Source organism: Condylura cristata, unplaced genomic scaffold, assembly GCF_000260355.1.
Source record: "Condylura cristata isolate star-nosed mole 26May11 unplaced genomic scaffold, ConCri1.0 scaffold00003, whole genome shotgun sequence".
Classification (NCBI taxonomy): domain Eukaryota; kingdom Metazoa; phylum Chordata; class Mammalia; order Eulipotyphla; family Talpidae; genus Condylura; species Condylura cristata.
The window spans coordinates 26489451-26513008 of record NW_004567104.1 but is presented as its reverse complement, the minus strand read 5'-3'; the positions used below and the strand labels follow the sequence as shown (position 1 = coordinate 26513008).

Below are 23558 nucleotides of genomic sequence, written 5' to 3'. Positions count from 1 at the left end.
AGTGCTGCACTTTACCTGTTGTGCTACTAGAGAGAACCCTAATTGTCACCAAATTTTAAATTAAAAATCACTGATCTACATACTTACATGACACATCAAAAGTTTTTAGAGCCTCACTATTAGCATTAAAATAGAAAATCTTGTGAACATTCTAATTTGGTTTCCATTTGTGACAATAAAGATGGTCCACATGCAGAATGGGTTTTGTATAGAGACATTCTTGCAAAGAGCTTCTAATTTATTCCCTTATCTTGTCATTTAGAAACAAAACACAGAGATTCTAAAATTAAACCAGCTTTTTTATAGCATATAAGTACAAGACGTTGAAACAAGTAAAAAAGCAATTTTCTCAAATTTTGGTCCTGACAAGTAGATAAAATTTCACTTACATGCTAATGTTGAGCTGTTTTTCCAAACAAACATATGAGACTTTAAAAAATTTATTTGTTGATAAAACATGCCTTTTTCTTAGTAGATGTATCACATATAAAGGGGAAACTGTTGACGATTTTTATAATCATGGATGTTAAAGTCAAGCTGGCCTCCTTTGCAGGGTTGGGGAGAATAATTGGCTATGGGTAGATCAATCTCTGCTTTGGGGAAGTCTGAAATATGATTCTTAGAATTGATCATGACAGAAGAAGCTTCCCTCTCCCACCCCCATACATGGCTGTCTGGAATTATAGTAGTCACCCTTGAGAGTATTATCTGAAGCCACCTTACTTCTTGATCCATGTATTTTTCATTTGTCTGTAAAGACCTCTCGCTATCAGTCAGTTCATACTTATGTTTCAGTTGCCTCGGTACCTCCTAAAGTGAATGAGAGGTGCGGCTCACGAGCCACATTGATGTCACAAGTGTGCATCCACATTTGAAAAGCATTTCACTTTGTTTGGGCATTGTAACATCATGTAAAAAGTTAATTGCATTATTATAGTTTATGTAGATTAAATTTTAACTGAAATCTGAATAGTATTAGCAAATAGTTTTGAGTGATGTTATTTATGAATTTCTTTCTTCATGTTCAGTCTTAACTCATTGAAAAGAGCATGTAGGTATCTTTTTCTACTTGAGTTTTTTTGGTTGCTGGAATTTGTGATCTTCAGCCTTGAACTGTTCCAATACTTTTATTTTATAGTTGAAAGCTCAAGCCCAGAGACAGGAAACTAATTCATTGAACCAATATAATATGTATTTGTTTACCATGTTGTATTAATAGGCACTATGCTAAGTACTGGGATGTTGTGATGGTTAAAGCTAGCATGACTGTATCTTCTTGCCACAGTCTGAGAGAAAAGAGATTTTCAACAAATAAAGAAAAGTAGTTATCTATTTACAAAATGGGATAAAGATTATGAAAGGGAACAGTATAGTATGCTGACAGAGATTTATGTTGAGGACCTAGATAAGACTTCTCTATAGTGATATTTAAGCTAAGACTTGAATTTATTTTAGGAAGAAAATCAATCCAGGCAGAGGGAAATGCATGTGCAAAGACCTTTGGTTCTAAGAGAAGCTTAGTGAATCAGGGAGGGAGTAAATTGAGATGATGATGGAATGGAAGGCAGGAGCCAGATGGTGCAAAGCTCTCCAGGCCATGCTAAGGGGTTGACATTTTATTGTAAATGAAATGGGAAGCTATTAAAGAGTTTAAGCAGGAGAGTGACATGATCCAATTTATATCATAAAATATTACCTCTACTGCAGTATGGTTTGGAAGGGAAAACAGATGAAAACTGTTAGTGAGATATGAGGCTGTTGGATAAATCTAACCAGGAGCTGTCCATGGCCTGCACAGAGGTGGTGGGGATGAAATGAAGCAAATATTGGGATCAGATCTGAGATGTCTGGGTCCACCTGACCTGTGCTTCACACTGCTCTGCACTGCCGGTGCTGTGGCCGAGTCAAATCTGATTGATGGGCTCGTGGAACTCCGCCCTGCTCTTTTGCAGAAAGTGTTATTACCTCTTCCACTCACTCTGGTTGACTCTGCACATTTTTCTTGGTGAATGCTCTGAAAAAGATGATAGAAAAGATCGCATTTTACAATAATCACATTTTACCTGCTGGCATGTGAGGAATTTCCCAGGCTTGTCAGCTTGGAGGAGCAGGTCCCTCGAGACAAAGGATGATTTTAGGTCCTACATTGCACTGCAACTCTGATGTCAGTTAACTGTGGTGCCACATAGTGTGGACTGTTCATTTATTTCTGGTGCCAAAGGATGTGTCTGTGAAAAAGAGACTTTATGATGAACTGAGAAAATTTTTCTGTGCTAAGTGAGGGTGCCTCCATCACACAATATTTTCTGTATGAAGAAAGGTGTCTATATTCCTTCTCCCTGTTTTGCACCAGGTCAAAAGTCCTGTCTTCAACTGTCCTTAGTGTTTGCTGTTTATTCTGATCTCTTGCTGCATCGATTTCTATTAGGCTTTTGGGCTGATCACAGCTAAGGAAGAAGAAGGGAGGGTTAGCTTGTTATATTTCAAGTGACTGCTGATGAGTGACCATGAGCAATGTAAAGAGGAGAGGGATCTGGCTTCAACACCTGCTATTTATTAGCTCTGTGATTTAGAACATGTGACTTAATCGCTGTAAGTCTCAGTTTCCGATTGGCTGCCTTAACTTACTTCCTTGAGAATTCAAGGATAATCCACCTACATGTGGTAAATGCAGTTGTTAACCTATGAATGACAAATCTGGAGAATTTGCCTACTGTTCCTGCTTTTCACCCTCTTTCTTCCTCCTCTTTAATTCAATATGGAAGTTAACTCTACCCTAGGAGCTTATTACCTTTCTGGTCATAGTGCACTATGATGCATATGCCTGTTCCTTAGAATAGCCTTCAGAAGCAGACCCCAGTACTTCAACAGTTTCAAAAGAAGCACATTTTATCTATGCATGAAAAAAATGAAGTTGCTTTGTAGATTCTGTGTAGCTAGTTTAGAAGGAGGCCAAAATATCTGTGAGAGGCATAAGGAATGGCTTTTATTTTATGGATTACATACAGCACAGCAGGGTCATGGTAGGTGCGAGACCCTGACTACAGGGCTTGGAAGTTGTGTTGCCAGGGGTTTCCTGTTCCTGGTGTTCTTTACCTGCACAATGAGCCTGGTGATAATCCTGTTGATTTTCCTGGTGCTCAAATCTTAAGATTCTAGAATGAAATATATTATGGTCCTTATTTGTCAGAGCTTTTTCTTGAGCAGCCTGACAGCTAGTGTTCACTTCCATCTGCTTTCCAGGATGATAATCTAAGAAAGACCAAGGAGGTGAAGCAGAATCCAAGTCCCGTTCATAAACAGAAGTCTTTAGAAATGTGAAGATATAATTTGGCTTCGTGGAAATATTCCCTCACACCTTCCATGATATTCTACACTTAAAAAGACCTTTGCAGGCCCTCCCTGGTGGCGCAGTGGGTTAAAGCACAGCACTACAAAGCTAAAGCCACTGCAGCATGAGTTCAATCCCTGGCCCCAGAAGTGATCCACATGGTGTGGCAGATCTCTTCTGACCTGCCTACAGTGTGCTTCATCCATCAGCCTGTTCTGCTCCCAGCTTTGTCTCTGGTGAATCCTCTCACTGCTCCTGCACCTCTGGACTGTACCCCAGTTCTGTATGCATAAATAAATCTTTTTTTTTTAAGCCCTCTGATTAGAAGCCTGTTGGTAGATTTGGATTTAGGGACAGAGGTTGCAGTTTTTTAGAGCTGAGGGGAGTTTACTCGTCCTATCATGGACTGAGTGAAGAGAGGATGCCCTCTCTTCACTCATTGCCACTGCCCACCTATGGGCTTTTTGTATGTGACAGCTCCCTAAGAGGCTTCATGAGCAAAGTCCCAAGTCCCACCTACTCTAATAAATCTTTCTCCTTTGCCCCTCAGTTTGACTTCCAAACATACTGCTCTCAGAACTTATCATGACTTAACATCCAACTTATCATGACTTAAAATCCTATACTGTTTCTCTATTGCCTATGGCATGTGGTATTGTTACAGGGCAGGGAGAGGACCCCCAAACAGCTTGCTGTAGGTAGGTGCTGCCATCTGCCACAAGAAAACAAAACATATAAGACCTTTAATGGAAGGGAACTTTAAAACAGTTAGTGTGTAGCAAAGACAAGACAAAGTGGTTTCCAAATCAAGCACCAAAAGTTACCCATCTCCTTGTGGGTTGAAGTCCAACCAAACAGGATTGGTCCAAAGCAAGTTCTGGAAGCTTGCCACCAGTCTAAAGCACCCCTAGAAAAACATCAGAAACAGTCAGACAAATCTGGAAAAAAGCAAAGTCAAATTCAAGATAAAAGCTGCCATTATTAACCTCCTCAAGGGTCTCTCATCTACATCTTTTTCAACCAGTCCAGGACCAAGAAACAATCTTAGTTTCTCCACGTGCCTCCTTCCTGTCTCCTTCTTTCTTCCTTTGTTAGTTCCTGGTCTCCAGCTTCTCCTTCCTGTTCACTCCACTCTCCCTTGGGGTGCAGGGAGCCTGGAACCTACACTGTTCCTGGGGACCACCCTGTTATAGTACCTAAGGCTTTTCTTGTCTGAAGTGGGCACAGCAAGCCTTCAGCAGACAGAAGGAAACCATTTTAACTCTGCTTATATTAGTATTTGACTCATTTAAATATTTCAAGTTTTAAATATTTCAAGTTTTCTTGGTAATATACACATCATTTATGAAGTAGTGCATATATGGCATTTGTAAATAGTAAAGATACACATTTGGAGGCTTTAGATTTTATTTTATTTTTGCCACTAGGGATATATGATCCAAAGAATTTGGACATTGTTGATTTAAAGATTTAGTAAATGTACTAGCTTTTCTTATGAAGGTTCAAAAGTCCTGCACCTCTATTTTCTGTCTGGAGTCTCCCCAGCCACTGTGTGCACCCCTTTATTTCCCCACACCCTGCAGGCACCCGTCGATTTGCCTAGTCTTTGCATATGCTCAATATGTTTTTCTCATGGGGTTGTTGCTCCCGTAGATGCCGCTTAATGCAAAGTTCCCCTGCGTGTTCAAGACTAAGTCCAAAACATTGCCTTATCTTTGAAATCTTTCGTAACTGCTTCTTGCCCAGAACCTAACATGCCAGTAAAATTAGCATCCTCGAGCTGTGATTACATGGCACTTTGTTTGTTCTCCACGGCAGTGCTTTTCATGCTCGCTGCTCTAAAGATGAATTGTGTATGTGTGTCTCCCTGAATAGGCCGTGGGTGCCTTCAAGGCAGGAATTGCATCTTACTCATCTTTGTACCAGTACGTGGAAGTCAATACATGGTGTTTGAGTTATTTTAGATTTTCATGAACATGTTTTAGAGAAGAATCTGGGAGGGAAGGGGCTAATGGTACAAGGGGTAAAGTTGGCTAAGTACAAAAAATCCTGTCTTTCCAGCTCAGACTGCTTCAGCAAAGAGAAGACTCTGGAAAAGCATGTCTTTTCTTTCCATTTAGCTTTGAGGTAGCATTAAGGTTACGGATTGCCTGTCTCAAGGTCACTTGATTCCCATTGATGTATTAGACAACTCGGGGTTTGGACACTGTGTCGCTTATGGAGGACGCTGCTGTGCGTGTCAGACTGTGTTCAGTGTGTGTGGCAGGGAGGGGAGGGTGAGACACAACTTGGAAAGAAGTGCACTGTGGGTTGGAAGCATTATATTGAACAACTTCCTTGCAAAAGAGTAGTTTCTGGTGATAATAAATGAAAGATCACAGATAATAAGTTATTTCCTTTCTTCTGACATATGAACCCTTCTCTCTACCCTGAGCCTGACACTGTAGGAGATCCTGAAACAGAGTGATGAAAGCTCAGGGAGCTTGGCCTTGAGGAGTTATAGCTCAGCAGCAGGTGCAGACTTGTTAGCAAACAGCTGTAATAGTATCGGAAGTCATCTTGCGCAAAAGAAAATTCTGTGAGGGAGTGATCCATTTTGTCTCAGGGTTTCAGGGAAAGCCTTCTGGAAGGAAGCTTAGCATAGAAGATTGGAGAGAAGGTGCAGCAGACTTCTCCTGTCTTGCCCGCTGCTCCCCTCAGCAGTGTATTTTCAGTCAGTCTGCCCGTTCTGCTCCCCACTCTGTCTCTGGTGAATCCTCTCACCCTCTGCACTTCTGGCCTGTACCTCAGTTCTTGTATGCATAAAAATAAATCTTCAGGAAAAAAAAAGAAGATTGGAGAAAAGTTCTGAGCAGAAGTGTAAGGCAGGAGTTGTGCTTTTCAGGCTGAGGGAACTGTAAAAGCAAGGATTTAGAGCAAGGCACTGGCAAAATTTCTCTATAAAGGATTTGTGAGTGTTTTAGGCTTTGCAGACTGTAGGATTCTTTTGCAACTACTTTTCTATCATGTTATAACACGAAAGTAGCTATGGGCTAAGTGTGAATGAATTGGCATGGCTGTGTTCCAATAAAACTTTGTTTGCAAAATTGGCAGTGACCAGGATATAATTTGCCAACTCCTGGTCTAGAAGAAGGATCTTCAGGGAGCCTCTATTCTGATGGTGCCTAATCTTGTCAACTATTTGGATTACTTTCATTTACTGTCACCTGTGCCCAGAATGTTCTGCATAATGCTCTTCCTTTAGATTTTCTCAAAGGCTTGCTTCTCTTTGTTTAGGTTTCTAGAAATCACTTTTGAAACTTTCTGTGCACGGTAGTAGGTACACTCCTTATATGCTTCATCTGTTTCACTGCTGTGGTTTTCATCACATCATTTCACTAAATCTCTGTTTGTAGATACTGTTTGTCTTTTTACTTTCTGTCTTTCCTCCTGTCATGTAAGTTTCTCGTCTTATTATCTGTTCTATTCAGTGGTGTGTTGGAACTAATTGTGCACCATTCTTCCCAACTCCAAGTCTGCATTCAATCATGTCAAGTGGAAGTTTTAAATCAGCCATGGTGGGAATATTTATACTAAAGAAATCAGCCCCCAAGGATTTTTCTTTTTTTCTTTTTTGGAGACCTTGTGCCTAGAAGAAAATCAGCCATAAAATTTGATGCATAATAAATAATTGTTTTGGAATAATATGTGTCCATTATTACCTGTTGATTAAGAGAATAGATATGTCCTTACAAACAGTCCTCTTGTAATTATTAACACATCAGAGGAATTCCCATGGCCTTCACTAGGTCACTGCTGATAACTTAGTTCTGTCACTTTCATTTTAGCAATGGGAAGATGAGGGAATAGAGACAGAACACTGTACTACCCTTTATCCCTACAAAACGGATTCAATTCTATAATTACAGCACACCTCTGGTTTTACGCATTCAGATCCACACTCCTTCCTGTGTGTCCACTGAAGTCTGCTGAGTGAATGAGGGGCCTCGGGCTTGCTTGCTTCTCTTTTACTAAACAACATGTATTTTTAATGAATTCCCACAGCTCAGTGTGTTTGTAATTTTTTTAGTTTGTTCAAAAGCCTTAAGTTCTAACCTCTTTCAAACATCTTACGATAGCTCATTTATGATCTGTCTCATAGACTTTGTATTTATGGTATGTAATAGGCCCAAGTCTATACCGTTTAGCTGTGATTGGTCAAAAATATATCTGTTTATGAACGACTTCCAACCCTAATCGTCTAATTTTGAAATTTGCAGCAGTATGAGGCCCCAGAAGCACTTGACAAGAATCACATTTAACAGCCTCTTCAATCTCAGTTCCTTTAAGTGGGCAACATTAAACCTTAATACTGCAGGCCCATTTGTAAACCCACAGAGACTGATTAAAAAATCCCATCAAATTACTCTGAAATCTGCATTTAACATTTACAAAGAACTTTGTATTTTCAGGATGCCTACTAAACAGTCTTTTAAATTCCCTGTCCTAAGCACACACTAAAAAACAGCAAAGTGAACTCGTATTTTGTCAGCCATCTGGTTTACCCCACAGCTTTCCAGGACACCTGGGCTGGAGAGGACCTTGGATCATCACGCATAATACCTTTGCTTCAGAGACATCCTCGTCCTTCATCGCTGTTACGACCTGTGTTTTTCTGCTTCTCCCAGTTTGCTTCTGTTTAGTGACTGAAAACTCATTTTTTCCTTAAGCAATGTATACAGTTTATAGAAAGTTCTTTTTTATCTTATCCCTATAATTTTTTTAAAAAGATTTTTTTATTTATACATCCAGAACTGGGGTACAGGCCAGAGGTACAGGGACGGTGAGAGGATTCACCAGGGACAAAGCGGGGAGCAGAACAGGCAGATCGATGAAGTACACTGCTGAGGGGAGCAGTGGTTGGGCCTGGAGAGGTCTGCCATGCCATGCAGTCACTCTCTGGGGTGGTGGGGATGGAACTCATGAGCAAGTGGCCCCAGCCTCTGAAATGGCCCTAACCCCTTAATGCTGTGCTTTAACCCCTGTGCCACCAGGGAGGGCCATATCCCTGTAACTTTTACACAGTAGTTCTTTCTCAATGGAGCCACTGCAAATAAATTGGCTACTTACTTCTATGTAATCTCAAGAAAGTGGGGACAGTTCTCACGTCCCCTGAGTCCTTCTTTCTCCAGGCTGCATATTGACTGTTTATTCAGTCATCCTTCTGATGGCAGGCCTTTTTGCCCTCCTTATTTGGCTACCTTTCCTCTGGACATGTTCCAATTTTCAGTGTCCTTAAAGTGACTGAATAGTGCTGGAGAGTGGCAAGGACCATAGACTTTTAAGATAGATCTGTTTCTTCAGTTATTCCTTCTGTGACCTTGCGTAAATGGTGTACCTTGCTTGCATTACCATCATCTCACCTGAAAAATGAGCAAAAGTACACTTTCAGCTGCTGTTGAGTGCTAAACAAAACTCAGTAAAAATAATATAAGGTGACTACCTAGTACAAAGCAGATGAGTTCAAAATATGGCCAGTGTCACTGTAGTAAGTATTATTCTTTGGATGCGGCTTCTGTGACAATGTTTGGGTCATATTACATTTTTCATTTTTGATTGTAGTGTGTATGTGGCCTAAGGCCTAAGAGAAGCACAATCCAATTTATATATGTGTATACACACACACACACACACTTAAATGCTTTTTATAGTCTCCGATAGCCCTTTTAATTTATTACCCCCCACTCCAATAACTGATACACAATTTGGTATTCCTACTCTTCTTTCACATTCTTCCCCTACCAACCATCTCCCCAACTTGTATGGGGAGTTATATCTTGATTATATCAAGATTATATCTTGACTCCTCTTTGGAAAGGAAAGAATGATGATCATTCAGTATACAGGAGGGGAATTCTTATCTTCATCCATTTGTTCTCTGGATGACCTTGGACAAGACATTTGACATTTGAGTCTCATGTCTTTTTTTTTTTTAATTTTTTGACAGTGAATTGAAGGTATTTTCATGAAGGAAGGTGTTAGCTTCCAAAGCTCTTCACACTTATAAACTTCATTTTTTCCCCCTGCAATTGAATATGTATCCTCAGAAGTGTGATCAGGTCCCCTTAGCTCTGACTCTGTGCTGGGTTTCCATTGTGTATCTAGCTAACTGATTCATAGTGCCACACTAACTGATGCATAGCCATTTCAGGTCTCTGCTATTTTGAGTGGCTTTGAATTCACACCTTCTGTTGAAATTGCTATATCATCCTCAAGAGAAGCAGTATTGAGCTTGAGTTCCTATGCTTAATCTTCTTTCTTATCTGTCCTCTTTGAGAATAACATTTCTTACTTTTGTGGATATAATTATTGTTTTAAATTTAATTTTAAAATGGCTTTAAATTTACAGAAGTGTTAAGCGATTTCTTATATACCCGACATCCAGTTTTCTGTATTAATATATTATTTATGTATATTTGTGATAATCAATGAGTCAGTGTTGATACATGGTGTTTAACTAAAGTCTTCAGATTGCCCTACTTTTCACCTAATTATTTTTCAGCTCCAGGATTCCATACCACTTTACATTTAACAGTCGTGTCTTTTGAGATTTCTCTTGGCTGTGACACTTTCTCAGACTTTTCTGGTTTTTGATGAACTTAGCAGTTTTGAAGGGTGCTGGTCAGCTACTTTATAGAACCTCATTTAGTTGAGATTTGTCTGCTATGTTTTTCATGATTAGATTGGGGTTATAGACTTTCAGGAAGGTGATCTCAAAGTAAATGTGATATGTTCTTACCACATATCCAAAGTATATAGTCTTGAGCATGAAGGAAAATTATTGATGTTACCCTTGATCACTTGGCCTAGAAAGTGTTTTATTTGTCAGTTTGTTCCACTGTGAAGTCACCCATCCTTTTCTACACGGTACTCTTTGGTTCAGGAGTTACTGTGTACAACCAACAGAGGTATATTTTTTATTCACCTAACAATCCAAGGTGGGTATTTCTGATGACTGTTGTCTTTTCTCCACCTGTTATTCAAGGGCTCAGAATTCTTCCATTTATTGACATCCCTAGGGCTTTGCCATCTAAATCCAGCCAAGGAGAAAGGAGAAGAGAATGTGGAGGAGAATGTTTGCTTTTAAATCTTTGGCCTGAAAATGGCACATATCACTTCCACTTACATTCCATATGACACTCATTCATCTGCCAAACCTAACTGCAAGGGAGGCTAGGACATATGGTCTAACTGGATGCCCAGGAAAAAGAGGAAATGGATTTGGGAGAAAATCTAGCAGTATTTGCCATACTTCTTTAGGAATAAAAAATAAAAAACAAACACCCCTACTATTAATAATGGAGCATCACTTCATTAAAAAATGAAAAACAAATGGAAGAACATGTTCATAGAATCAAGGATAGTCCTATAAATTGAAAGCAAAAGCTTACTAAAAAGTTCCCCATAGATCCTATTTTTCTTATTTCCCTGTTGACCTGTGAACATTTGTTAGAATAGGCCTGTCAGCATTTGAGGAACTCTGCCATGTATTTTGTTGATACCAGACTATGCATCACGCCTAGAGTTTGCTGTGCTGTTTTGGCTTCCATTCATTGTTTGTCTGGAAAGCCCTTCCTTTTGTTTCTTTGCCTATAAAAGTGGCAGATGATTTGTCTTCCCCCAGCCTTGAGACAGAATTATGCCTTTGCTCCCTGGTGCCATAATGCCACTGTGTTTTTATCCCTCATTTAACAGCTATCCCACACTAGTATTACATATAAATATTTTTTCATCCCAGCACTGATGCTCCCTAAGGACAACACAGACTCTATTCATCTCTTAGATACCAACATAGTCTACAAATAAAAGCATGTTTGTTGACTATACACAGTGTGTTAAATATGTCAAGAAGTGTTCTCATTTTGGAAACCCATTTCTTTATAATACAACAATGAGTCTCAATTATGATAGCCAAACCTTCATGGAGGTAATCTGTAGCCCATATTGAAAAGATTAGTAGGATTTGATTGATGGTCATAAGGATACTGAACTGTTAGGAAGGCTGTACTGACATAGCCTAGAGCAGGACGTTTATCTAGTAGATGATCAGGACTCCTTTGAAACTTACATACTACAAGACCTGTGAATTCATAAATCATCATTTCATTAAAACTCAGACTTGGAACTCATATTTGGGAGAACTCCATTGTGCTTGGACAGTGGCGCATGGTATAAAGGCTTGATGCTCATTATCCTAAACAGGAGTTACCTACCTGAATTCCCAAGGCCCAACAGGGAGATAGCGTCACCATATCAAAAAAACTGTTTAATTACAGCTACAGAAAGAGGAGCATAAAAAAAAAAATCAAATATTTGCAGGTATTAATGTCTCAGTTGCTGTGTACCTCTTTACCAAAGAAAACATGACAACTTAGTTACCTTGATAAGATTCAAAATAAAATATGAATTAAAGGATACTTGTCCCTTCCTTCTATCCTTTTATATCTTCTCCTCTGAGCTCAGTATTTACTTTTGAGACTTTACAAGTTCAAATAATATTTTACTAAAGCATAATTACAGAGAAATTACAGAGACATAGACTATTCTTCGAAGACTTATTGTGCCTCACTACTTTCACACTTTGAAAAATTAGACCTTAATTAGGATTTATATTTTTAGGGGACTTACAACTCAGATTGTCTTATCTACTCACTCAAATTCTCAACGACAGTAATTATCATAGAAATTATTTTTCCCATAATGCAGATGTTAAAACTAAACCTTAGATGTTAAATAACTTGCTCAGGACCACACAGCAATAGTGGGTCAAAGCTGGGTCTTGACTATATGTAGACCAAGTGGTTCACACTAGCACTTGCTCTCCCACAGTTAGCCTCACAACAGAAACACTTGTGTTCTTTTTATCCTTCTTAATTATGTAATCCTTGCTAATACAGGCAAGCCTTCATGGAAAAAGTAATCATGAACTGAGCTTGGATTGGTTGGTAGGGTTTGCTAGATGGTGATAGGGCTACATGCTGTTTGTTGCTTTGCACTGGGGTTAGTTAGCTGCATGCTTCTCTCACATGTCCCTGTTATGTTCAATTGGGAGGGCCCATGGAGGCAGTGATCAGAAATAGATCCATTCTTTGATGTCTACCACCACTCAGGGCAGTGGAGTCCAATGTGCTCAGTCAACAGAGACTCATAAAAGGAATTGTAGATCACTTAGTTTAGAAGGTAGTATTTATAAGGAAATTAACTCTCATAAATTAAATCGACTTTTTTAATTTACAAAGATAATTACACATAGTTATTAATAAGAATATCAAATTTCCATGTGTGTGGAGTGTGTGTGTGTGTGCACGTGTGTGTACACTGTGTGTGTACACTGTACACTGACTTGTGTAGTACTGAACTCTTCAATGGCAAAGTTATTACTGAAGGTGAAATCTGTTTCTACATATTTTTCAGGGACATCTCATGGACATGGGATTTTAATTTTGCTTTTTGTTACTCATCTAAGCCATTCTTCTGATCTAACTTGATCAGAATTTCAAAACCCCGGATTTTTTGATGGATAATTGAATAGAAGAAATTTAGCAGAAATAGAAATCTTCAAGGTCCTGATGGTGACAGCTGGAAGCTTAGGAATCACAGTGGCAGTTTGGTCAAAAGAGTGATTCTGGAATGGGGATGTGCCCTTAAACTTGGTGGCTTCTTGCAGCCAGAAAACTGCATGTACCAGGGAAAGAAATAATTCACTTTTTAGTGTGCCCCTGCATTTCCCTAATTGTAATTAGCCTTTCTGTATTTACATATGCTTTTCTGCAGCAAAATATTATGGCTTTGCTTTTAGAAGGAAAAAACGAGACCAATAAAGGTATGTTACTGAAATGTCCCTTCCCAAACACTTATTTTACTGTGTAAGCTATTGGCATGTATGCATTTACTTAGAGAATGTTTTTGACAATTTGCAAATGTGCATTTTTTATAAACAAAATAAAAATTGGAATAATCATTTCATTTTGTTTTGCAGAACCCCAGCTGAAAGGAATTGTGACAAGGTTATTCAGCCAGCAGGGATATTTCCTGCAGATGCACCCAGATGGTACCATTGATGGGACCAAGGACGAAAACAGTGACTACAGTAAGCAACATTAGCTTCTTGCAATTCAGTAACAATCAAATGTATGGCCCGGTATATCTTAGACTTACAGCATGACCACACTGCCTTTGAACTATTTAACTGCTTGTAAGCTAGTATAAATTTCTTTATCCTTCTTGCTCTGATTCCCTATAGCAAGGGTAAAAGGTAGAGTTTTTATACCAAATGGGAAAGTAAGGAGGCTCAATGGAGTTTCAGTTTGTCAGTCATTCTATTATTTATGTTCAGATGATAATAAGTATTGATTGGGACAAAGCAGGATTTCAAGCACAAGATGCCGAGCTTTGATTTTTAATCCTAAGACCAAATTGTAAACACCTTATACTAATTCTCAGGACATAATTTCTAGAAGTTGCAAATTATTTCTTCAGGTAAAATATTGAATACATACATATGCATATTATGTTATTTTCTTTTGATGTAGACAAATTTTTTAAAAGATTTATTTATTTATGCATACAGAACTTGGGTCCAAGCCAGAGGTGCAGGAGCAGTGTGAGGATTTACCATAGATAGAGTAAGGAACAGAACTGGTTGATTGATGAAATACACTGCTGAGGGGAGCAGTGGGCGGGTCAGGTGAAGTCTGCTGCATCATGTGGGTCAACTCCCTGGCCGGGGATTGAACACATGCTGCAGTGGCATTAGCTTCTTAGTGTGATGCTTCAACCCGCTGCGCCATTAGGGAGGGCCCCTGATGTAGACAAAATTTTAAAAGAAAAGCATGAAAATAATTCACTGAAATTTTGGTGTAGTATATATGAATATTACAGAGTAATAAAGATTTGTAGATTTGAAAATTCATTTATAATTTAGGGAAAAAAATACTTAAAGATCATCAGTTAGACCCCTGGAATTCATTCTTAACTAATTCAGTCATCGAATTGACAAGTTTAATAGCTAAAAAATATCATCATGGTATGACAGAGTACAACTGTGTTTCAGAAAAACAATAAAAACAAATCTCAGCTCTATGAATATTTTGTACTATCTTTCATTTTATGAATAATCATATAGAGACATTGAGGGGAAAATTAATATTCTAAAATTATGTAGGCTGCCATATTAAAAAAATATTTTCTGTATTCATATGCTAGAATTTTAGTTTCAGGTACACAGTAAATATTCACTAAAGATTTGTCCAGTTGAGTTGTCTTCTGAGAAATGTGATTCTTCTGATCAGAATGACAATCTTCCAAAATGCATAGGTAACCTAAGATATTTGATATTTTGTGGTGAGCTATCTTTTCAATTAAAAATGAAGATTTGAGGAAACATCTGTAATCCCTTAAGTGTGAAAATGTTCTTTTCCACCCCTTTCTAAATTAGTCTTTGTTCACTTAATATTACATATTACAAAATACAAATTACAATGAAGAAAAGATTTTATTATGGTGAATTTCAGCCCAGTTTTCTTGCTCTTAGTTGTAAAGTAGTTGATTAGCCTATTGTGGTTATTGTTGGCTTGTGTTTGTGTGACTATATTTTTTAAATGATTCAAGTTTGTAACTCAGCACATAAGAATAAGGATGCTTTTTCTTTCCATGCAAGATTTTCATCTAACTGAATCTGTACTTGATTTAGCTAAATGTAGATTTAGCAAAGGTGCAAGTACAAATTGAAAGAATCAGGGGTACTGCACAGCTGTATTATTCATACTGTTGGTGTATGATGTCAGAAGCTTCCCAGGTATAATCTGAAATTGGTCCCCAAACAGAGGCCAGGGAGGGACCAACAAAAAGAACAGGTCATTCAAGATTGGAAAGTAAGTTCTAATGAATAAGGGAACTTACTTTTGAGACCTTGTTTTGGGTAACCTCAAGGCCAGTATTTTCTACCTCTCCACTCCTGCCAAGTTTCAAAAATTTTATGGAGGCTTTAACTGTGTATAGTCATGTATGCATGACTGTACACAGAGAGTCTCAAAACATTACACATGTTTCTCAAGGCTTTATTTTTGGAGGAGCTTTTGGTAATATACATTCCAAATGGAGGGAGATAAGAAGCCTCAAATTGCCGAGGCATAAGGCTGTACCTCATATTCCAAGGATGAGACTACAATGTATATTCCTGGGGGAGGCAATGAGAAGCCTCTGAGTGCCTGAGTCTAGCTCTTCAGTCAGCAGTCTGTCAAATTCTTTTGATTGCCCCCCTTAATACATACTAAATTCTGAGTCATTGATTTATATCAATGTATTTTTGTATGAGATGATGTAATTATAATATTAATATCTTCCAATTATCATTCACCAACTTAAATATATATATACATACATATATACACATATATATCTTTATCAACACACACACACATATACACATGTTGATGAAGATAGATTTAATCCTCTAATAAGTCAAATACTGTGGAACGATACTCAGTTCCACAGGATGCAGCTGTAATTTAGATGCCCGTCCTGCAGGTGTGTGACATTTATCATGGTGGGGTTGGGGGATAGAAGGTGGGGGCACAAGTCTGTGGTCAGTTAACACAAATCCTTCCTTCACTGTTTTTAGAAAAATAAGAGAAAGTACTTTCTCTGATGATGCTAGTTCAATATCTAGTATAAATCCACACCCATATATGAACACACATATTTGTATACATTTACTCATATATGTAAGCATATACTAGAACAATTATGTGATGGATAACACAGATACACTGAGATGATTCATTTTAAGTGTTTTTAGAAAGGAAATAAATTTACAAATTTAAGATGTCTATTTTTTTTATGAAGACAAAGTACTGCACACATTTTTTATAAATTGATATTAAAAATAGTTTGGGAGAACAAAATGTAGAGACTAAGATAAATTCATCTGTATATCTAAAGTCAGTTCCTGGTTTACGATTTTGTTAAAAATACGAATGAATCTGAGTTCCTACCTGAGTTCTACCTTTAATGAAATTCTGTTTAATTTTTTTTTACCAGATATAATAACTACCTGACTTTTGCATTTTTAGTTCCATAAAGTTTTAAAACATATATTTTTACATGTATATGTTAAAATCTCTCATAATATTGTTTTGCTTGTTTAAAATTTTTTTATGAGTGAGAGTATAACTTTCCCTTCCCAATATTATGATTGTAAGATGCATACATATGGGTGATACATTTACTTTATAGTGTTTATATTGATTTTGTAAAGTATCCAATTGTAGGAATATAACCAAATACATTTATGTATTCTCCTTTTGGTGAATAATTATAATTTCTATTTCAAGTCAATTAAAAACAATACAGTTAAGATATGTCTTACAGATTTTAAAGATGACTTCCCTGACCATAAATTTATAAATATATGTTTACATAAAATTTTTCAATAAAATAATAATATATCTTACCAAATTTGCATTTCTCATCTTGGACTTCTCTATGCTAATACCTCAGTGTTTTTTCTACTCAGAGCTTCTTTAACCCACCCAACATCTATTTTGTTGTGTTTTTTTCTTTTTGGTTTAGATCTTCCTCCCAAAGAACACAGTTTCCATGAGTGAAGAAACTTTTTTACCCCTTGATGTATCTTATAACCTGGGGATGGTCTCTAGCATGTATTTCATGAAAACTGAACAAATGCATGATTATCTGCTTACCTGGGTCACTGGTTCCTGGAGTCAGTTCTAATGAGAGTGTGTATAGGTGTTTCCTTTCACTAACAAACACACTTTGGACACTAGCAGGGTATCCAAGAACTCAATTCAGCTTAATTCTGATTCTAGTTACCAAGAGATAGTGCTATATCCCACAGAGAAAAGGCCTGTGTCCCCAAGACTGCCCTCTTCTTCAAAGATTAGTTGCAAGTCCAGCCTTTGTGCTTCTGACTAATTGATTATAGTTTGGGAATTCACAGGACCCCCCCCCCCAGGTTTGATTAAATTTCTAGAATATTCACAAAACTTAGGAGACCCACTTACTCACTAGATAATTGGTTTATTACAAGGATATTAATCAGCCAGATGGGGAAGGGGTACAGAAACTGTGCTCACTCTGGAGGTGCCATCCTCCCCAAATCTACCATACCGGGGAACTCTCTGAAACTCTTCCTTTTTGGACTTTTATAGGAGCCTCAATTACATAGACATGGTCTATTAAATCATTGGCTGTTGACAGTTAAAACTCACCCTACAGATCCGCTCCCCTCCCCCAAATAATTGGGGTGTGATTGGAAAATTCCAACATTCCAATCACTTGGTTGGCTCCTCTTGTCAGCTAACTTCCATCCATAAAAGTCACTATATTCATAAAACAAAAGGAGCCTTTTCAATCACAATACTTAAAAAATTCCGAGGTTTTGGAACTGTGAACCAGGAAATGTGATAAACAAATATATATGAGAAATATACTGTCTCAGCTGAACAAACATCACAGTATTGCAATTGACTACATACCTACAAACATTTAAAACATTTTCTTTTGAAATAATTTTAGACTAGAAAAATTACAAAGTAATATAGGGAATTCTTGTGTACTCATCATCCAATTTTCCCTAATGATGCTATTAGGTAACTAAAACAACAGTACAATTATTAAAAATAGGACATCAACACCAAGTTTGTCCTGGTTTACTCAGATTTCACCAGTTTTGATTAAGTACTTTTTATTTCAGAGAAGTCAGCTCTTAATTGAAAAGTTTCCAGTGAAAGTAATTTTACTTATGCTTTTATGGAAGGAAGAATTAGGTAAAAATATCAGAGAAGATTTTCAAATTCTATAATTTTTTTTAAAAACAAACTATAAGATTCTTAAGATGTTAAAATGCCTTTGTCACCACTTTATATGGGTAGGAAGAAAAGCATTTAATCACTTTTTAAAAAATCCTTTTACTATAAGCCTCTATTAGTTCACTAGACATCATTAGGTCCAACCAACCTTACCATGGTATCTTGGATAGAATTGATAAAGACACCTGTTCTTTTGTTCATGAAGAAAAGCCTAATTACATGTAATTGACTACAAAAACAAATGGGTTTGTCAGCAGCAACAGATAAGAATCTCTACAAATGAATGATAACAAAAGATTCAAAGCAGGGTTGGAACATTGGCACAAAAAAAGACAATTGCAGTTTGGAGAGTATTAATAGGAATATTTTACATAAATTTAGAAAGGTAATTATTCTGCTCCACTAGTTACCATAAGAGAAGATATGTTTGAAGAGGTCAGACACGCTGAGGTGAAAACAATTATTATAACCAAATGCATTGTTCTCTTTTCCTCTGAACAAAAAAACACTTAGAGCCAGTTGACTGTGGAATGAGCTGTCTGACAAACTTGTGCAATGGTGAAACTGGACATGTCCGAGCAGATGTTATACTAGCCCTGAGCGGAGGTTTTACAAGAATACCACTTTGGTGAGCGAGGGGAAAGAGGCAGTGGGGGTTAGGAGAGTCTCAGAATTCAGTGACTCTAAGATATGTAGTCCTGAGTTTTTTTAAGATATTATTTTGAATGGGTAAGGTATGTATATGGTACAAAATTGTAAAAACACAAAAAGATATGCAAAAAGAACAAAAGCCATGGTGAAAGCCAGAAGCCAGCTAAGTGCTCTCAGCAGGTCTTGGCATGCTTCTGCTGACCATAAACAATATCACAGAACATCAAACAAGGCCACTGTGACCATGTTGGATCAGGTCAAAAATGAAACTTCTGTGTAATCATGTCTGAACACAGACAAATACAAAAATGTCCAGGTGACAGTCAAATATTTCTCTATCCTCGTTCTGTTCTTCTTGACTTATAGCTAAGAATTTTTAAGATACTCCGTCTTAGAATGAATTTTCATTTCCATATAATATCCAAGACAGAATAAATCTGCATTTCTTTGATCCCTCCCTAAAATCACTCAACGAAAATCCATATCCTATAAATAAACCCTTACATATACTTTTATTTAAGGCTTGCAGTTTTCTTATGAGATGAACTTTTTCTCCTTGCTGCAAGCCACTAAATCCATCTTTTTTTTTTTTTCATTCATAGGTATGGTTTCATTGACTAGAAGTTGCTGACAGTCAAAAGCAATTTTATCTATATCTGTGTGTGTGTATGTGTGTGTGTGTGTGAAGAGAGAGACCTTTATTTCCCCTTTATTTCCAGGGCTTTTTTTTTTTTAACAAAATGTTTTCTATACAATTTTTTTCCATATTAGTGAATGCTTATGTGGGATTCTTAAACCTAACTTCCTATTGAAAGGCATTTCATTATTTTCTTAATATTTTTCTAAAACAAACAATGCTATAAAGAATATCCTGTATGCAAGACATTTTTTATATGTATGGAAGTGTTTTTATATGATACGTTCAAGTAGAAATGCTGGGTAAATGTATGTGCTTTTTTAATTAAAAAATATCTATTTGCTTTCCATCCTGTAAGTTTACACTATCATCTTCTGCCAACAAATTCTATCAATATTCTGGTTCTTTGTTACCTAAAAATACAAGTTTTCATTTTTATTATATTAGGCTGAGCACTTTTTCATGTCTGATAAGAGTCACTTGTACTTCTTTATCTATTAAATGTCTGTTTCTATCTGTTTCTATGAACGTCTGCCTTTTCATTTTCAAGAAATTTATATTTAAAAAATAATTTCTTTATCAGGCAAGTTGAAATTTTTTTTTTTTAAAGATTTATTTATTTATTCATAACAGAACTGGGGTACAGGCCAGAGGCTCAGGGGCGGTGAGAGGCTTCACCAGAGACAGAGTGGGGAGCAGAACAGGCAGATCGACGAAGTACACTGCTGAGGGAAGCAGCGGGCGGGCCAGGAGAGGTCTGGCTCGCCACGTGGTCTCCTCCGGGGCAGGCAGCAGGCGGGAATCGAACTCATGCGGAAGTGGCTTCAGATTCTCAGTGCTGTGCTTTAACCTGCTGCGCCACCAGGGAGGGCCAGTTGAAATATTTTTACTCATTTTGATGTTTGTCTTTGAAATTTTTGCCATTTCATTTATTTAAGTCAGATTTTATATCCTAAGCTTTTCTTCCTATTTTGAAAGAATTACAAATTATAAAATATATAATTATAGATCATAAACAACATTCTGCTTTTTTTAGTAATGCATTGCTTTACTTGTATACTTAATATTTAATTAATCTAGATTTTCTTTCTGTGATTTTTTTATTCTAGAGGTCTAACATTTTTCATTCTAAGTTACCAATAAAGTACATACAGTTTCTTCAGATTTTACAAACATATTGAATTCTCTATGACTAAACATAAAAAAAAAAAAAAACACATTTCCAATTGATCTGTCTGACTTTTCAGTAACCCAATTGGAACTATAAAGATTTAGTCATCCCATTATGTTTTCTATACAATACCAAACATATGATGTTTTGATATCATCAATCATATCATACAGATACAGCCAAAGGCAACAGAATCTCTGTATTGCTAAACTATGAACAGAAACATGAACTAAATGGTTAGTTGAGGAACATAATCAAGGGTATAGGAGATTAGAAAGATGATGAAGATGTTTTCTTCCTAACCAGCAGCATTTCTGGACAAGAGATCACATCCTTCAACTGCTCAAATATTCACTTCATGATACTCATGGGAATCAGGACTATGCATAACCAATTAGAGAGATATTATTTTCTTGTAATGTCACCTAAACTTTAAGAATATGTCATCAACTTGTAGGTGTGAAAAAGAAAAAGAAATGCATGTGTTGTCCTGCTGACTTTCTGTAAATAAGGCTGATTTACATAATCTCTAGCTGTTTGTGTAATGTTGTTACTCCTATAATGGCTTATCTTTTCAAAAACAAAATTAATATTCAGGCTTAACTTCTGAAGTAGTTACTTCACTTGATTTGTTTTCTTAATACAGGAAAAATATTGCCTTTTGATTTTGATAGCTAGAAGAAAAGTAATGGACATTTATTAGAAATTGGTTTTTGTTGGCTGTGTATTAATTTTAAAGACTGTGCCTCTGAATAATATCTGTGGCAAGCTTGAACAAGAACCAATTATTTCCTTGAATAGTTTGCCCATTCACACAAAATTGTAAGGGAATAACTCCTCAAACTTCTTTTTTTAACCTTGGTCTCTTGTCTCCTTATTGGTTTTATGTTTCTATTTGATTCTAAATCTTCTGTCCTCGTATGTCCTGCTGATCATTGGAATGAAACATGAGTCATTTGAAATTATGCTTCTTCATAGTTGCTCAATGACTATTTGTAGGCATATTAATAGACAGTGTATATAATGGTTAAGAATCTTAACAAATTGTATTTGTAGACTGAATGAGGGTTGAGATTTTCTTTCATCTATTCTTGGCTGTATAAGGTGACTGGTGTTTCAACAAGTCACACAAGTTTTTCAAATTTATACAATCTCTGATGTATCAAGTGAGAAAATAGAATTTCTAAGATTTTCATAAATTTTTGTTTAATGCTTATATAGAAGTAAATGTATCATCAGAACAACTGACAGTTACTATTTTCATAAATACCATTTGGGCTTTTTCATTTTATTTTTGTTGAAATAACATTTCAATGTAATATCATTGAAGTTTCAGGTGTACAGCATTATAAGTCAAGATATGTGTATATACTACATTCAGCTCACATGAAAAGTCCAATTCTTTCACTATACAACTGCTGATTTACTCAGCTTTCTTTACCCCTGCCTTTATAGTAACCATTAATTGGTGTTATAGTCTAAATGTTTATTTTTGTTTTATTTAATTTGTCCATTTGTTTTTCTTCCCCTTCACTACAAATGAATGAAAGAACGTGATTTATTTCACTTAGATACAAATAGCAGGATGTCACCATTTTATAGACGAATAATATTCGATTGTATATACATTTCTTATCTTTTCTTATCACTCACTTGCTGATAAGAAACTTAGATTGTTTCCAACTCTGGGCTATTGTAAACAATGATATAATAAATATAGGGATACAAACATATCTTTGAATTGTCACTTCTTTATTTTTAAATAAATACCCAAAAGTAGGAAAACTAGTTCATATAGATTTTCTTTTTTTTAATTTTCGAAGGATCTTTTCCCCTTTCCTTTCCTTGATGGATGCACTACTTTATGTTCCTATTCGTAGTGTTCTCTCCACATTCTCTCCAACACTTTTTTGTTAACTTTAGGACAACAGCTGTCCTCACAGGTGTGAGATGATTGCTGTTATAGTAAAAGATGATGTTTCCATGTGTTTATTGGCCAGTTAACTCTATGTCTTTGGAGAAGTGTTTATTCAGGTCCTCTGCTCATTTTCAATTGTGTTGCTCATTGTTGAGTTTTATGAGTACTTTATATAATTTGGATATTAAACTATTGTTGGATGTGTAATGCACAAATATCTCTTTTCCATTCAGGAGGATGTCTTTGTTTTGATGCAAATTTCCTTCTTTGTGTAGAAACATATTAGTGTGAGGTAGTTCCATTTGTTTATTTTTGCTTTCATTTTCTTAACTGGAGTTTAGTTCCTTAATACACTTTCAGTACAATGTCATCAGATATGTTGCCTATGTTTTCTGTATAATTTATGGTTTTAAGTCTTTCATCACATCTTTAATTCAACTTAAATTAGTGTTAGCATGTCTCGTTTCATTATTTTATATGTAATTGAGGCTTCTATATATAGTGTGGCTTCTCTTGCTCTAATGTGTACTCTTAATTGTTTAAAGTTAGTTATCCATCTGTGTGATTTTATTTGTGTACTTATTTTTGATTCCTTGATCTGTGTGTCTGTTTTTATTCCAATTTTTTCTGAAAGGTGTATTTCTGCCAGGCAATATTCAGTTCAGATGTAACTATGTGATATATCTGAAGAGATACACATATAAGTGATAAAGCCAGAATTTGAATGCAGGCTGTATGGTTTGAGAGTCTTTGTCTGTGGGTTAGTTATTTAACCTCTTCACATCCAAATTCCCTCATTTACTAAGGGGAAATAATAGTAATGTTTAAATCATAGAATTATGCCATCTACATTGGTTGATTTATGCAAAATGTTTAAAATGTTTAAAAATGTAGTAATTCTTTTTTGGTTTAAGATTTATTTATTTATGCATACAAGAGCTGGGGTGTAGACCAGAGGTGCAGAGGTGAGGGGATCAAGC

At 36.5% G+C, this 23558-nt stretch overlaps 1 protein-coding gene across 2 annotated transcripts in view; it reads left to right on the top strand.

Annotated features, from left to right (window-relative positions):
- FGF12 (fibroblast growth factor 12) overlaps window positions 1-23558 on the top strand; it is a 479029-nt gene that overhangs the window by 279681 nt on the left and 175790 nt on the right. For both annotated transcript variants that reach the window (XM_004675104.2, XM_004675102.2), the window contains one exon: window positions 13350-13460. In XM_004675104.2, coding sequence (XP_004675161.1) covers window positions 13350-13460 — 111 coding nt within the window. The remainder of the gene's footprint in view (window positions 1-13349; window positions 13461-23558) is intronic.